The 18,252-nt window shown below is 34.9% G+C and overlaps 1 protein-coding gene across 3 annotated transcripts in view; it reads left to right on the plus strand.

Moving 5' to 3' along the window:
- Positions 1–3: 3 nt before the first annotated feature.
- Ccdc169 (coiled-coil domain containing 169) overlaps positions 4–18,252 on the plus strand; it is a 58,651-nt gene continuing 40,402 nt past the window's right edge. For 2 of the 3 annotated variants that reach the window (XM_005387687.1, XM_013515882.1), the window contains exons 1-4: positions 4–239; positions 2,636–2,715; positions 11,889–11,999; positions 12,080–12,120. In XM_005387687.1, the coding sequence (XP_005387744.1) occupies positions 157–239; positions 2,636–2,715; positions 11,889–11,999; positions 12,080–12,120 (315 nt within the window). In that variant the 5' untranslated portion in view covers positions 4–156. Of the gene's footprint in view, positions 240–281; positions 484–2,635; positions 2,716–11,888; positions 12,000–12,079; positions 12,121–18,252 lie in introns of those variants that run through there. The other variant, XM_005387688.2, reaches the window with a different exon arrangement.

The raw sequence follows: 18,252 nt of genomic DNA on the forward strand, positions 1-18,252 counted from the left end.
GGCGGGGCCGCGCGGGAGCCGGCGACTGTGAGGCAGTCCGCCATGGGGACGGCCGGTGACCGCGCTGTGTTCTTCCCGGCTTCTGAGTGTCCCTCCGGGTCTTATGCTGTAACGCGTGCGGAGGGGAAGAGCGCGGGAGGCCTCTGACCTGACCCCATGGGGGAGGGGAGAGGCGACAGCTTCGCGGGTGTGAGCTTGGAGCGCCTCAAGCTGCAGCTGCTGGAGGAAATCCACATGAAGTGAGTCGGGGGCGGCCTCGCCTCGTGGCCTCGCTGGGGCGTCCCCGCCCGCCACGCGCTTGCCGAAGCCACTGAGGCTGACCTGAGACCTGACTCGTACCGGGCGCGTCGAGCAACTTCCCCGAACACTTTTATGGGAAAGATTTACTTCTTTGATTAATTAAACGCTCGGTAGTACCAACGGGCCGCGCGTTCTGTCTTGAGGATCACATCGAAGTGTACAGACTGTGATGCTAAAATACCGGTTTGTTTTTGATGTTCTGCCACATTGCAGGTTTTTGTTTCATACTCCAAGGATTTTATTTAGTTAAGCATTTCTTTCCTTTCGAAAAACTTCAGAAGTGACATTTTGTAAAAATCAGTAATCTTCATATGCTTTTTCCAAACTTTTGTTTTTTGGTTTGCCCGGTATCCAACCCAAGGCCTTTCAGATGCTAGACAAGCGCTCCACCCCTGAGCTATGTTACCAGCCTCCTACATGCTTTGAAATACAGTATTAGTACTTCGTGTCAAAATGTTGAATGTCCTGAGTGTGTTTTTAAAAAGATAATCCTAATCCTACCCACAGGCCCAATTGTTACGGGGTGGAGGGTCCTGTGAGAATTTCTCCAGTTTCTTGGTGTCCCAAAAAATTGGACAACACACAGAAATGGCAGTGAAATATACTTTTATTGAAGATGGCAAAGAAGTTTGTTCTACAGAGTGAGAGTGGGTGGGTGAAAAGGCTCGCAGTGCTCCTAGGATAAGGGAAAGGGGTCTTTTGTTTCTACAATTCCTGGTTTGTGTAAATTGTCCTATGGAAAAGCTCCTGGGCTTCCTGCTGTATGTAAATAAAGGCTCAGGAACAATGTGTCCTGATTGGTGGGGCCCATATGCAAATGAGGGATTGAAAAGAGCATCTTCTGTTTGGTCCTGTGAACAGCACCAGATTCAAATTAAGCCTTGAAAATAGCGGTGTCCTAATTGGTCGGTAGAGTGTGAATGGCTTCACTATACAGTATCAGAAGTGCACCTCTCCTTGTTCCCTCTCACTGTGAGAATTAGACTCCTGTGCTTGCCGCTATTGTGGCTTCAATGACACTTCTAAATGCCTTTTTTAAAATTTTGAGAACAGGAAAAAAAATAAAAAATAAAAAATAAATTTTGAGAACAGGTTCTATGTGTTGTCTGAGGCGGTAAAGGATCAGAACAAGTACTTTAGACTGTAAAGTACTTTAGAAGAATTTTTCATAAATTCAACTCTCAGTTATTATTGCTCAGTAATTAGTCAATCTTAAGTTAATTAACCCTTAGCTTTCTGAGCTCTAAGATTGTTATACAAGTAATTCCTGTAGTTATTGCCAGGATGAAATGAAATATAATGTAAAAGAATTAGCACTTGTTGGCAATAAGCATTCAGTGAACTTTAGTTGCTGCTATTGCTGTTATTTTAACGAGTTCATTTTGTTGTCAGTGTCTTGAATATAATAGGTATTCAAAACTATTTATTGAATAATGACTTGTCATCATGCTGTATTATAATATGATATTTAATGGTGCTTTTAAAAAATTTCTTTGTGTACCAGGGGTGATCAAAGTATACAGTGAATGTTCAAATTAAAAAAAAAAAACTTATTACAGGAAAAGAAACATTGCCGTTACCCCTCCTCAAGATAGTCTTCCTAGCTCTGAACACACTTATCCTATCATTTTTGCCACTTTTTTTCTGAGGGATGAGGCTCGTAAAAACATGGTATGTCCTTATTCACCAGATATTATACCTTTCAACTTCTGGCTCTGCCCCAAAGTAAAAATGACCACGAATGGTAAATATTTTGAATCCATTCTGGATATCAGAGCAGCCATGGCAATGCAATCCAAGACATTCAGGAAACAGGACTTTTAGAACTTCTTCACTGAGTGGCAAGAATGATAGAATAAGCATGTATTAAGTGAAGGAAAGTATTTTGAGGGAGATCAATGACAACATGTCTTTTATTGTAATGTATTTTAAAAAATGTTAGTACTTACCTTAGTTTTTTATCATACTACTTATGCACATGGGTTTTATTTATTTATTTTTTTGTTTTGGGTTGTTATTACCAATGGCTTTAGCTACCCTTTTTGTAATAATTTGCAGCTCTTAATTTGTTGGTTTTGAGACAGCTGACTTTTTGGGCATCATATATAGGAGTAAAGGGCACCTGGTAGTTATCTGAAGGCTTTGAACTTTCCTGTATATTTAATTCCTTCTGGATGTGACTGATAAGAAACCTTCAGTTGGCTGAGTCTCAACCATGGCTTTAGTAAGTTATATTTCATAATAAATTGTTTCTGAAAAAGTGGTGGGTTACTTTATTTCAGTCTTATATTGTTTTTAACTAAATTGCAATTAACAAAAGTATTTTTAATTACAGGGATGTAGTGCAACTCTCAATGGTTGAAATAAAACACAAGATAGCAGAACTGGAAGCCAAACTCAATACTGACAATGAAGGTATATAAGTAAATATTTGCATACGTGACTTCTGTATAATTACTGTTAATTTTATTAGAATAACTATTGTATGCTAAATTACAGGCATTAAATAATAGTAGCAAGATACCAGTGTTGCTTTTTGATAGCAATAATAATAATTTATAAGAGCTTTAAAACAGATACTTCAGAATATAAACTCTATTACTATCTGATTATTTTTCAACTTTACAAGTTCAAAATGTTCATCAATTCACAAAGCTTTTGTTAGGTGGCATCAATATATTATTTCCTTAGTAAATAATATCACAAATTTTCCAGTCAACTTAGGTCACAGCCTTTATATCTTTACTACATTTGGAGTAAAAATTTTCTTTATTCTGAGCTTGAATTTGTGATCTTCCTACCTCAGCCTACCAGAATGCTAGGATTACAGACATATGCTACAATCCCTGGCTGGAGTATAACTTTAAAATCCTCATCTAGAAAATAATTTGGATGTGATGTTACATTCTTGTACTCCCAGCTGTTCTAAAGGCTGAGGTGGGACAAGTCTGAGGGCAGCCTAAGCAACATAGTGAAATCTCTATCTCAGAAAAAAGTCTCATCTAAGGTTTGACTTTTTGTTTCTTTGATTTAGACGAATATGATGTCTACAGGAGTTGGGTTGGTGTTGTACAGGCACATATCACATATACCTATATATTCTTAAAATTGATGATTTATGCAGGATATTAACTTATTCCACAAGTATTGATTGAGACCCCACATGTCCACACTTTTAAATGGAAGATTTTATTTTTCTCATTTTTAAGAGTTTTTCTAACTTTTGGGGAGAAAGAGTCTAAAATATGAATAGGAGAAGTGATAGAAGTTCTAGGTAAGGAGAAGTAGGAACTTACGGAAAGAGAACCCAGGGTAATTCCAGTGGAGGTGTAAAGGCAACCTTTCCACAGCTCGAACTCAAGGATAAAGAATAGAAGAAATTTATTAGTGTTAAGGGGATGGGCTTTGGTTCTTAAATACATTTATACCTCATTTCCTATAATGGTAAGCCATAAACAAAAAATGACTAGTAGCCCAAAAGAAATGAAATGCTACTTTTATCTAAGTACCCAATGCTTTGTTAAAGCTTGACTAGAGAACACCACCTTGTCCAAGGCTTAACTATTTCTTATAGCTCCATATCTGCATCTTAGTTATAATTAGCTGGGGTGGGGCAGAGTCCAAATTCACTTAACAAATAGTTGCATTGGTAAGGGTAGCTGAATGATTTCCACAAAGGAAAACAGAAGTCGTGCTCATAGATACACATGCAATGCAGTATCTATGTCTCCTAGTAAAGTACTGGTCAACAAGTCCTAATACAGTTATTCTCATGGGAAGGAGCTAGGTTGTAGGCACAAAGGAAGGTCACTATGGCAGGAGAAAAAATTATTTTCTCAGTGGGTTAAATACTGTGGTGTACTGGCAACACACACATCTATATTTCCATCCTGGACCTCTCCTTTGAGTTCCTTGCTATTTGCATTTATGGTCTGGTTTCTAACTGTAAGTTCCTTTGGCTATTGGGTTTAATATAACGATAGGTCAAACATTATTTTAAGAAACTCACTTCATACTAAAGCCTTTTATTGATTTATTTTATTTTGAAGAGAATAAAAAAACAGTAACAAAATAACAATAAATAGATAAAAACAAAACAAAGCAAAAAAAATGATACAGGATTTCAAAACAGAATGATAGGAATTAACAGTGGTTGTTATATTACATATTGTTATCTTCAATGAAGTTATATAAAAGGATAGCTGGGATAATTGTACTGCTGATGTTTAATGGTTTATTGAAAGGAACAGTTAATGCTTAAATTTTTTGATCAATTTTGCATGCTTATATCTGGTAATCTGAACAACTAATTTGGAGACAACAATATGCAATATGACAATCATTAGTGAATTCCTACCATCTTGTCTAGAGAAGCTCTGTATGATTTTTAGCGTTTTTTTAAATTATTTTTTTATTCTCTTTAATGGTTTGATCAATCTTGCATTCTTACATTGGGTAATTGAGCAAAAAACTTACTTCAATAGATGGTAAATATTTTTTAATAAATTTTAATTTGTCTTTATTTCAAAACAAGGAAAACAATACATCTGCTTATCTCAAACCAACATAATATTTAATGATGAAACATTAGTCATTTTTATTACCAGGAAAAAACAAAGATGACTGCTGCCATCATCAAAATTAATATTGTCTTAAAATTCTAAATAAGCAATAAATTGTGAAAAGGAAAGGAGCAATATTTATTAGATAGAAAGAGATTGGATTGCTACAAATTTCATTTTTTATAATTTAATATCCAGAACCTCCCATAGGAGCAATTAAAAAACTCATATATTAGTAAAGATTTAGAAAATGATTAATGCAATAATGAAAGAAATATTCATAAAAAAAAATGGCAGCAATAACAAGTTAGGAAATTGGATTTTTAAATGACTCCAACCACAGTTCCATCTCAGTCCATAAAATATCTGATACTTTTGTTGATAAGAAATATGTAGGTCTATGTCAAACATATCTATATAAAGAGACAACAGAAGACTGACTCATTCAGTGTAAGAGATTTCATACTGAACAGAAACCTGGGGGCAGGGATGTGGGAATTGGGAAAGCATGTAACCTCACATGTGTTGCTGAACTTTTGAAATTCGTTGATGAGTCACATATACACACACCAGCCAAAAATAGGATGAGAAGTATAGCTCAGTAGCAGAGTACTTGCCTAGCATAGGTGAGGCCCTGGGTTTCATCTCCACCACTGCAGGAGGAAAAGTCACTGTAAGTCTTCTAATAGTTAATAAACTAAATTAACTGCTTAATAGACATCAAAAATTTCTGGAGAGACACATGGCAGTTAATAAATATGTACAGCCATTACTGTGCTCAACCCCTGAGCATTTGAGAGTCCGTGCTGGAAAGGGTAAATGCTAGGAGTTAGCCTGTAAAAGAACATTGATTTTAGAATCAGTTCCATGGTTTAAAATCACACCTATGGAACTCAAATATATAACTTTGAATAAATTGAAGCCCTCTTGGTTACAATTTCTCTATCTGAAAATTGGTGAATATAAAATACACAACCCATAGAATTGTTTTCCATTTTGTCAAGTCTAATGTCAGCTCTCAGCCTTTATCTTACTGGGGACTACTGTTTTACAGTTCTTTACCATATTCATTACTATTTTTTTTTTTTTTTTGGGTTTTTGGTTTTTCTCTGGTACCAGGAACCGAACTCACGACCTTGCGCTTGCCAGGCAAGCGCTTTTGCCGCTGAGCTAAATCCCCAGCCCCCTATTCATTACTATTAATGCACTAGTAAAAGCAACATACTTTTCCTAGTTTAAGGGACTGAATATTACAAATAATGCTCATTACTGATATCATTAAGTCTTCTTAAAATGCCCAGGACTTTCTCCCCTTAAACTTGAATAACTTACTGTAACATTAACTGGATGAATAAATAAGTGGTAATAACTAATAAGCAATTGAGGGAGAGAAATTCCTACAACATATAATAAAACTATTGTCATTAAAACTGAAAATAAATGGAACAGAAAAAATACTATGTGGTAGTCTTCTCAGACTCTCCCAACAAAGTACTACAAATAGGATGGGTTAAACCACAGAAATCTATTTTCGCATAATTCTGGAGGTTGGAAGTCTGAGAACAAGGTGTTGGCAGGGTTGGTTTCTTCAGAGGCCTTTTTCCTTGGCTAGTAAGTGACCACCTTCTCCCTGTGTGTGTTGTGGCCTTCTCTTTGTATCCATGTTCTAATCTCCTTTTGGAAGGACAACTGTCCCGTTGGATTAGGACTCACATGTATGACCTAATTTTACTTTAGTTACCTCTTTAAACCCCTTTTCCTAAATTCAGTCACATTCTGAAGTACTGAGGGGTTGGGACTTCAATATATGAATATGGTAGGCAGGTGAATGATGCTGGGAGGGGAGTGTTGTGGTAAGTGAATAGTAACAAACATGATAAAGAACTGCAACACATTCATCCTCAATAAGATAAGGGCTGAGAGTTGACCTTAGACTTGGCAAAAAGGAACACAATTCTATGGACACAGTTCCACAATAGGTGGAATAAAAGCAGTTTAGCTTATTAAAACCATGTCACAATGCATAAAATAACTAAGTTATTGTTAAATGAATTTAAAAACTACCTTCTCATTCTTTCATTTACTTGTGAATAAAAAAAAGACCATTTTCATTTATGATTTGTGGGAAATAGATTATTATGAACAAAACCTGAACTATATATTGAAATGAGAAAGTACTAAATGGTCAATATATTAGTTTGCTTGGAGCGCCATAACAAAATACCACTGACTGAGTACTTACCAACAGAAGTTTTCTCAGAGTTTTGGCAGATGAAAAGTCCAAGATTAAGATCAGTTCAGTTGATGATGATGGCTCCTTTCTGTTTTATACACAGCTGTCTTTTCACTGTGTCCTCACATGGCAGAGACAGACAGACTGACACAAACAGAGAGACAACAAATTAACTCTCCCCTGGTATCTTTTCTTATAAGGACATAAAGAGAAATTACATGAGGATGGAAAAACAGTCAAATTATCTTTTGGCCAAAGAAATCTGAATTGAAGTACATATAATTAGTTGTCTTTCAAAATATAAATATAGGCATCTTATACATTGGTTTAGGAGTATATTGCTGCCTCTTTGGAAACTATTTTTGAGGTAAATTTCTTATAATGATGATGATAATGAAGATAATAAAGACAACTTCTATAGCATTTTCTTCTCTGCAGTGTCCTCAGCATTTTTCATTAATTAATCCTCCCAGTATCTTGTAAGGGAACTTTAGCCTGTATTTTACAATTGTGAAATTGAAGCACAGAAAGAAAAGAAGTTACTCCAAGTTATATAAATAAGCTAGTAAGTAGTGGAGATATGACTCAAACCTACTAATCCTTCTTTGAAGATTTTTTCCATCAAGAAATCACCTGAAAATTACAGAAGAGGCAATTTTACCCTCATATATCCCCTTTTTTGACATGTTGGTATTTTTGTTCTTGCAGTTTTCACTTCTTGATTATCTTTTTCTCATCTGCTGTGTTTTGAGTTAGAGATCATCCCCTCCACACACACCAAGAAGCATTTCTTGACCTTCAGTGGTGATATCATCACCGTTAATTACCTTTCAGCCTGGATGTTGTGTGTTGCATAGCATCCATTTATACAAACATTTTCTCAAATGTTCTGATTGAAAGTCTTTTTCTTATGACTAGTCCTACTACTGATTGACAGGAAGAACTATTTTATTTTTGTATCCCTAGTATTTAGTAGAGTACCACATTAGGTTTTTCCCTTCCATGTTAAAACATTTTCTTTTTTTATAGCCTTTTCTAATTAAGATAATGTCATCATTGTAATAATTATAAATACAGTGAACACTACAGACATGACTGAATTATTAAAGTCTATTTAGAGTGTTACGGTTTGTTTGTGACACTCTAAAATCTAGGTATTGTCATTATGATAATATTAAGAAATAGAATTTTTCAGAGTTGATTTGGCCATCAGGGTTCATTTATTTTTAGTGGGATCAAGGCCCTTAGAAAAGAGGCTTTGCACAGCACATTTTGTTAGCTTGCTGTTCTACCACTTAAAGACAAGGCACAAGAAAGCCCTTATGAGATCAAATACCCATTCCTTAATCTTGGACTTTCCTGCCTCCAAAACTGAGAAACAAAGTTCTATTCTTTGAAAATAACACATTTTTAGGTATTTTGTTGTAGCAGCACAAAACAGACCATGACATGGTATTAAAATTTCAGCTGTATTTTTAAAACACTTTAAAAATGTATTACTTAGAATTCTAATTGTCTCTTTTTTGTTGTTTTTGTTAACATTACTACCTCTTTTTGGTAGAATTAAAAAAAAAAATCTAAAAGACAGGTCTCCATCTAAATTTCTCCTACCCAATGAACCTCTTTTTCAAGATTAGTTCATAAAACCATGAAATTAAGCCTCCATAATTTTTCAATTTTCTATTTTATTTTGCTACTTATTGTATTATTCCTAGCTACAATCCCTCTTTAAGATGGAAAGCAAATTTAATTTTTCTTTTAAGATCTACGATGCCTATTTTGTTTTATGTTTTATGTTTATTTGTTTTTAGAGTTGCTGCAGTATTTTTTAAAGGGGGAGCAATAATTTTATGGAGATACTGTTCAGAGTTTTTTTTTTTCCTGCAAAAGGCACACATTTTTCTGTTAAATGTTTTTGCTCAGAATCTATACTTTAAGTAACAGCTTATTAAAAGTACATAAACCCCTTGAGAGTCATGGGCAACCTGACAGCAAAATAAACCTATTTTCTTCTTATTTTTTACACACCATACTTTTAATTTTTTTTCATGTAGGGTGTCACACTCCTATAATCCCAGCACTTGGGAGGCTGAGGCAGGAGGATCATCATAAGTTCAAGGCTAGCCTGGACTACGTAGTGAACTCACGGCCAGCCAGAACTACATAATGCTTCTGTCTTAAAACAAACCAGTTTTTTCCATTTAAATCAGTACTCTAGGACCAGGGATATAGCTCAGCGGCGCAGTGCCTGCCTGGCAAGTGCAAGGTCCTGAGTTTGATTCCTGGTACCAAAAAAAAAAAAAATCAGTACTCCTTGTGCTTTTTCCTTTGTTTATCCTGTACCATCCAGAACCATATGTATAGAGTGAAAGAACTGCACTTGTGGATATATATATGGATACGATCAGTTTAACACCGTAGGGACAGAGGACAAACTAACTCTTTAAACTATTATTCATTAAAAGTATGATTTGTATTTTCTACGGGGGTAGTCAGGGACTTAAAAACTGTTTTTGCCAAAACAAACAAACAAAAAGAGCAGTACACTGGAACTGTAGATGCTCAATAGGTAACGAAAAGCAGAACAAAGTTTGAATCGTGTGTGTGTATGTTTTATTATCTTAAAACTTTGAGCATTGCGGGCAGGATAGTTATTTAGGGAGTGTCTATCTAAAAGCTGGCACTACAGGTAGATTAACCTTAAATTTGTATAACCTTTTGTCTTCTTTCATGACTAAATGCATCAAGATAAGAGATGTATAGGGACATTCAGCTACCAGTGAGAGCACCCAGCAGTCTCCAGTCATTGCTCTAAACTCAGGGTCACTTTGGATTTCAGCAGTTCCTTCCTCAAGCAAAAACAATCATCTCATGGAGACTGGATTAAGCAATAAAGACTTCTCCCAGAGCCATCTTGCAAACCCAGAACTGAGATAATTATCAAACCTAGGCAAGCCCAACTTCTTAAAAACTTTCCCCATGTCTCTGTTAATAGGTCAGCCTGGCCATTAGAGTTATGCCTTCATTATCTCTGCAAGCTAGGTCCCTTCCCATTTCTCTTGCTTTGTAACTCTGCCTGATAAATTGCTATAGAGCATACTATATTAATAAATCTATCTAAAATTCATAATCTTTAGACCAATAATATTTAAGGTAAAATGGGACTAATTGTATAAACTATACTCATATGTGTCAAAAATAAATTACTTTATTTGTTCATATATTAAACATTTTTATTTTTGACTATTGCTCTGAGTGGCTTGGGACACTGTGGTTTGTTCTGAGACAGGGTCAGGCACCATAGCCCAGCCAGTCCTGCACTTTCAGTTCTCATGTCTCAGCCTCCTGAGTGCTCTGAGGTTGTGGGTATGCTACCATCCCCAACTGGCTTTTGTTTTGGTAACCATATTTATTTTGCTCTGAAGCCTCCATTCTTAGGATGAGAGACGGAGGATGATGACAAAAAGAGACTTCAGCTAGCTGGTATAAAAGCCATTTCACCTGTTTGGGCTTAAGAGTGTCTACTAGGAAAATGTTAGGATTTTCAGAGCTTTTCCCTTTTTCCGTTTCCTAAAATTTTAGATGAGTAACTTTTAGTTTCAGTTTGAAACGGTGTTCCCGCCTTTCTTTGATGAGGCAAATATGCATAGAGATGAGGGTGTGAGGGAGGCCAGTGTTAGGCAGTGGTGAGTGCAACTACTTTCTTTTTCCTTAGACTCTTGCATCAACTGTTTCCAACTAGAAGTTATCTCAGATATGTAAAGAGTATTAAGATTTAATATGTATATCATATATGTGTATATATATTTCCTACCTTTCCTCCCTTCCTCCTCTTGCTCTCGCTCTCCTCTCTCCCTCTCCAGACCCTGACTTCAAAGGTTTGGGGCTTTATTTTTATTTTATTTTATTTTATTTTATTTTATTTTATTTTTTTGAGATAGAGTCTCTTCAGGTAGGCTGGCCTCAAACTCACTATGTGCTGGGATTAAAGGTGTGGGCTTTAAAGGTGGACAAAGACCTTTTAATTCTATGCTGTATTTTACCCTCCCCCTAAAATAAGACAAATACTTTTCCTGTAATAGCCAAATGTTTTTAGTACCTAAGGATAAGAGAAAATGTCTGAATAGAAAGTTAAATACACACAGTGTTACTGTAGATTAGTCATTGAGAGGCTACATTTCTGAGTCAGAAAACAATTGAGTTTAAGCCCAATTCCCATATTTATTATCATCTAAAGATATTATGTTAAGAATGTTAATCAATTTCTTCATCTGTAAAATGAGTAAATTGTTAAAATGAGAATTAAAGTAGTTGACATGTGAAGCATTGTGTGTGCTTTAAATGTTACAAACATATAAGTGGTAGTTATATGTTTCTGAAGTTATATGTCTCTGAAATTTGACTTCAGAAATCTTTTTCAAAGGGAAAACAATGAACATGATATTGGATGGGAGATTAGTACAGTTCAGGGTGTTGTAATGTGTGTATTTCAAGTTCCAAGGGAAAAAGCACATTTCTGATACAAGGAAGTAGGAGGAAATAAGGGTTAATAGGAGGTGGAGAATAAAAAAGAGTGGGAACCATAATAATCATATAGATATTTGGCTTTCTGGTGGCCTGAAGGTGGGTCTAATTTCTGCAATCTGGAAAATCTTATCTAACAGAAATACTTACATGCTTAAACAGTATTTGTATTGCTCATACAGTCAAGATGAAGTTGGTTCATGTGATTTTAACTAATAAGTGGGAGGTGAAAGGATGATCTTCATTTTTTCCCCCTCTTTTTTATTCAGGTGGTGAATGGAAAACTCGCTATGAGGCACAACTTGAATTGAATGATCAGCTACAAAAACAGATTGTATCTCTGGAAGAGAAAATGAAAAGAGTCCGTGGAAATCCTTCAGGTACAAAAACAATCATATGTGTCTTATAAGTTGAGTTAAAACCAATAAAATATCACTTGTTTATGTTTGCTTTATTATAGATAGACTATCTTCTATTCGTGTTTATGAGCGAATGCCAGTGGTAAGTAAAAAATAGTTAAGCAAAGAGAATAATTCAAGGAAATTATGTACATTTTCCCCCAGATAGATTTCAAACAAAAGTTTAATGATTGAGGTAAGACCCAAATAAAGTACTTTCAGCGATGCTGTTCCTTGTATATGAAGAATGCGATAACAGGGCCATCAGTTTAATCTTCCCTTTATAAAGTGGGGCATAGATTCTGGTATAGGTACGCACAAACAAAAGAGAAGAAAAGGAATCTTAGTGGTCAGGCTATCTGGAAATGTAAGAGGGTCTATTCCTTGTGATCTGAAGAAGCCTGTGTAACACAAAGTATATATTGCTATATATTCTGCATATTTAAAACGTGCCTCTTTATTTCCTATGTAATATATACGTGTATACATACATTTACATATACGCACCTGTGTACATATGTATATATATCCATACACAAATACATTAAGAATACATTATAAAATCCAATAGAAAACTCATAAAATTACTCCACAATGAGCAAGAAACCTCGTGAGGGTGACCCATCTATTTTTTTCTTCTGGTTGCCCCTAGTGACAGCTTTCCCCTCTTTGACAGTACGTTTTAATTTCTGATAAATTACTTACATTTATATGTCTTATATTGTACAAAGCCTTTCATTGGCTTTTCATTCATTCAAATTTATTCTTTAAAATATAGATAAAGCCCAAAGCCTGATTTATGCTAGGCCCAAAACATTCTTAAAAATAGGCTTTTCCTCAGAACTCTTGCTGAATTTTTAATTTGAGAAATACTTGGGGAAAAAACATTGGAAGCTTGTGAAAAAGCAAGGATTCTTTTTTTTTTTTTTAAAAGAAAAACATCACTCAGTTGAATTTGGAGGATTTACCATAATAATAAATTTTTACTCATTAAACATAATGATATGAATTAATCTCTTATCTCATTCTGGCAACAACAACTCTATAGATAGAGTATCATATTATTCCTTTAATGTGTGTGACACTGAGTTCGAACAGATGAAGGTACTGTATTTCCTCAGGCTCACACAGTCTGCAGTCATGGAGCCAAATTCTCTGTCTTTGAAAACAGCTTGCACCCATTTCATTACACTGTGGCATACTGCTTATCAGAAATAATATCAAATAGTTTCTGAATAGCTATAGATAGAGCACTAGATTGGCAGCTGGATTCATAGGAATCTGGAGGATCAGAGCATTTATGGATGTTTTTCTTTGAATAGCTACAATCCATCAGTAAAGAGAAATCTTTTACTTCTGCTAATAATTAATTGAAGAGAGAAAGTCTACTTACATACCTTTGTGTTATTTGCAACCCAGAGATAGTTGTATCTCTATATCTTGGAAGGTAAAGAAAACAACTTTTATTTCTTTTAATTAGAAAAATTAGTTTGTGTCTTTCTTTCTTTCTTTCTATAGTAGAGTAGTATCTCTCTCTTATGGCACTTAGCAATTACTGCTAGAATTGTTTTAAGCAGAGTCTTTTCTTAACTGAAAGTAGAATTTTAGTACTATGTACAGAATATGAAGTATAAAGTACTTCCTATGAAATATAAAATATCCTGGCTACTGCTTCTTGATAACCCAGTGCTGCTCCTCAAGAAACTGGCATCTGAGAAGATGTGTTGAAATAGTTCATTGCACATCCAGTGAACATTTAGCTGATTTTCCAACTGTTACCTGAAACTTAGGCTCTGTCATACATTCATATTGGCAAGAAAAGAATTTTTCATAATAAATTTGTGTTATTACTGAAAAAAATCTTTTCTAAGAGGTTTAGACTCAAGGCAGAGAATTATATTCTCTTCAGTAAAGGACTAAGGACATCGTAGAACAATCTGGGGTGGGGCCACATAGCAGGAGGAGAATGAAAATTCAATATAAAACTGATGCTTTCTATTCTGTGAACAGATGCCCTGCACAAGTGTTTAGGTTTTCTTAAACTGAAATACAGAAGGGGTTTCCTGAGCAGCAGGAATTAGGAATCTAGCTCAAAGATTATAATACAAGGATCTAGCCAACTACTGAGCGAGAAGCACTGACATTCAAGAGCCCTCTATCTAGTCAAGAGAGTTCTCGTATCTAAGTACAGAAGATATAGTCTTCTTTGACATAAATAATTTTTGTGCCGTATATATATATATAATATCCATGTATAAAAACATTTTAAAACATTTGAAGTTGATAGAGAAAGGGCTTAAATTAGTTGCTTTTCTAGGATAGAGTATGAATTCATACCATCAGTAAATTTCCTGGCTTTCTATCATTGCTGGGGATTGTTCAATCTTTAGACATAACCTATACTGACATACTTAAAAGATTGATTTCACTAATCAATTCAACACTAATTCAACACTAATTTTGAATGACTGAAGACTGTAGGCTTGCTTAGGAGTAACCAAAAGGATGATACTAATTTTTGATTATATATAATATTTAAAATGCTATTTGACAAAAACCTATGAAATGTTATTTTCAAACTAGATTGTTAAGGTGGGCTTGATTTTAGTATTTTTAAAAAGTTGTTCACTTAATTGAGAGTAAAGTCCTAAGTCCTTGTTTTGATACAGACTAGTTTTGAGTCTTTAGCCTATTTTGTGTGTGTGTGTGTGTGTTTAAGGATTACATATATCATCTAAAGGTAGTGTAGATTATATTATCATTTTGTTTTGCTTTTTAAGACAGGAGCTCACTATGTAGTTCAGGTTAGCCTCGAACTCCTGGTGATCTTCCTGGCTCAGCCTCCTAAGTACTGAGATTACAGGTATGCACCATCATCCCTGGGTCTAGAGTGTATTATTTTGAAAGTGTCTTTCAGTAATTAATCTTCTGAAATTTAATTTTAGTATAATGTATCAAGGATTGTATTTGGCTGCATGTAAGAGAATGGGTTATAAAAATAAGGTGTTTCCCCTCACATATAATAGGAAATATGGTTTGCAATCAGAGTTGGTGCAGTGACTCTATGACACTTTAGGAATCCAGGAGCCTCCTGACTTTCCACTTTGCTATCTATTGGTACGTGGCTTTTGACCTACAACCTCATAAGTTGATTGCTTCATTTTATTACCTGACCCACATTCTTACTCAAGGAAGGAAACAGGTGAAGGGAATTGGGCAAAGGGGAGACTAGTCTGGCACTCTTTCAAGAGATTTCCAAGGTGCTGCAGCCAGCAATTTTCCCTTACAGTGCTCTAGTGAGAATTGTATTATGTAGTCTTCTTCATGTAGAAGAGGTGGTGGAAATGTAGTGTTTTATGAGGGTAGATAGGAAGACAAGGAAAAGGATACAAGGTTTGCAGTTATGTCTATGTGCCATATAAGGTCATTTATATGAATGGCATATTATTTTAAAGTTTTGTGTATTCATTTGATATTATTTGAAAAATTAAAGACAAAAACAAAAAATAAAGATAAGAAAAATTAAAGATAATAGCACCTATCTTTATTTTAGTAATTTTTGTATGCATATATGAACTAAAAAGAACAATAAATAAATAAGGGAAAAATTAAAAGAAAGGAACAAAACAGGACCCTACTTAGTTTTTGTTGTTATTTTCAACATTATAACCTTACTGCATGGGCAATCTTATATCCAAAACTAATCAGAACAGTTAAATCAATTATTTTTTGTTTACATATTAGGAGCTACATTCTATTCCACTGCATTAGATTATCAACTTTTTACTTTTGTCAATATTTGAACATTTTAGGTTACTTTCATTTTAATTCTGGTTTTTGTTAATTTTTCTATTTTAATAGTACATGTTTACAATATTTAATGATTATATTTCTCATGGGGAGTTTACATGCACATAACACATCTTCTTTTTTCACCCCCTTCCTTCTTCTTGTTCCCCGCTCCCTTCATCTCTTGGTCCCCTTCCCTTTTGTAAACAATCTTCCTACTTCTTGTTATCTCTTACTTGGCTCTTGTGTTTTACATTTCTGATATAAGAAAACCAATGCAATATTTACTTGTGTATGTCTGACTTACTGATTTAACATGGTCTCAAGGTGGTATCCAGTTTCCAACAAATGACTCAAGTTTGTCCCTTACAGCAGAGTAGTGCTCCACTGTATATAAATACCACACTTTCTTTATCCATTCATTTATTGATGGACATGCAGACTGCTTCCAAGAGTTAGCAATTTATAAATTGTGCTGCTATAATCATAGGTATACATGACTCACTGCAATATAATGTGTTTAGCTCTTTCAGGAAGATAACTACAACAGGAATATCTGGGTAGAATGAAATACCTAGTTTTAGTTTTTTGAATAATCTCCATACTGATTTCTGTAGTGCCTATACTAGTTTACATTTGCACCAACAATGTGGGAGGGTTTATTTTCCCCCATAGCTCTTGAACATTTGTTATTATCTGATGATAGCTATTCTTTCTGGGGTAAGCTGGAATCTCAGTGTTGTTTTAATTTGCATTTCTTGAATGACAAGTGAGTGGAAATTTTTTAAGAGATGGATCTTTGGGGGGATTTTATTAATTAAGTTTATTGGTACATTTTGGGCATACAAAATGATCACATTCATCATAGGGAATTTGTATCTGTACATGATACAACTTGATTCTTTTTTTCTCATTCCCCTAACCTCCCTTCGACCATTCTTCCCTTCTTTGTTTACAAATGCTTTGTTTCCATTTTTTCCTTTTTTTTCATTTCTTCTTTCCCCTTCCTTCCTTTCCCACTGCCCCTCCCTAGTTCCCCTTCCCATTTGAACACTGTCTTCTTATTTCACAATATCTGTTATACATTTTGCTCCTTATTTATGCATTCAGTTTTTCACACCAGAGAAATAATGCAGAAATGTGTTTCTGATTTATTTCAACTAAGAGTATGGTCTCAAGGTGCATCATTTAGCTAGAAAAGTCTCAAGCTTATCCTTTTTATGGCAGAGTGGTACTCCATTGTATAAAAAAAACCACACCCTTCTTTATCCATTCATTAGTTGATGGGCATTTGGGCTGTTTCTGAGATTTAGCTTTTACAAACTGTGCTTCTATAAACATGGGTGTACATATATCACTATGGCATGATGTTTTTAATTCTGGGAAGATACCCAGAGGGGAATAGCTAGGTTGAATGGGACCTCTAATCCTAGTTTCTTGAAGAAGCTCCACACTGCTTTCCACAGTGGTTACACCAGTCTACATTCCCACCAACAGTGGAGAAGGGTTCCTTTTCCCCCACAACCCCACCAGCATTTGATATTGGTAATAGCTATTCTTCCTGGGGTGAGATGGAATCTCACTGTTGTTTTAATTTGCATTTCTTGAATGACCAATGATGTTGAACATTTTTTCATATATTTATTTGCTCTTTCTACTTCTTCGTCTGAGAAGTGTGTGTTCCTTTCAGATCCCCATTTTTTGATTAGGTCTATAAATTTGGGGTCTGATTTTTTTGAGTTCTTTATATATTCTACATACAAGTCCTTTGTCTGAGGAACAGCTGGCAAATTTCTCACACTGTGAATTGTCTCTTAACTCTATTGGTGGTTTCTCTTACTATGCAAAAAACTATTAAGATGAGGTCCCAGCTGTTGATTCTTTGTGATATTTCCTTTTTTTTTAAAGATAAAAGAATGAAAACATATTAACAGATACACAGACATTTACAACATAGCACAAAACAATACAAGCAATACAGAATTTCAGGTGATAGGAAATTAACAGTGTATTAACAGTATTACATATTGATATCTTCAAATTGGTTACTCAGATAAACAAATATAGACATGTAAGGTTGATCAAACAATTAAACATTAACTTTCCTTTCAATAAAGTAATAGAAATCAGTAGTGCAACTATCTTAGCTATCCTGTGTGTACATCTATACATATTTTTTCCCTTCCTTTCTCTTTTCCCTTGTCTTTGTGATATTTCCTGTGTGATGGGGGTTTTGTTCATAAAGCCTTTGCCTACACCAGTGTCTTCAAGAGTTCTACCTATTCTATCTTCCAGCAGATTTAGTGTTTGTTTTAATTTAAATCTTTTATCCATTTTGATTTTAGTTTAGTGCATGGTGTTAGACAGGGGTCTGGTTTTAATCTTCAGCATGTGGAAAGCCAGTTTTTCCAGCAGAATTTATTAAAGAGGCTATCTTTCTTCCAGT

This window comes from Chinchilla lanigera, unplaced genomic scaffold, assembly GCF_000276665.1.
Source record: "Chinchilla lanigera isolate Chin_1 unplaced genomic scaffold, ChiLan1.0 scaffold00030, whole genome shotgun sequence".
Taxonomy (NCBI): Eukaryota; Metazoa; Chordata; class Mammalia; order Rodentia; family Chinchillidae; genus Chinchilla; species Chinchilla lanigera.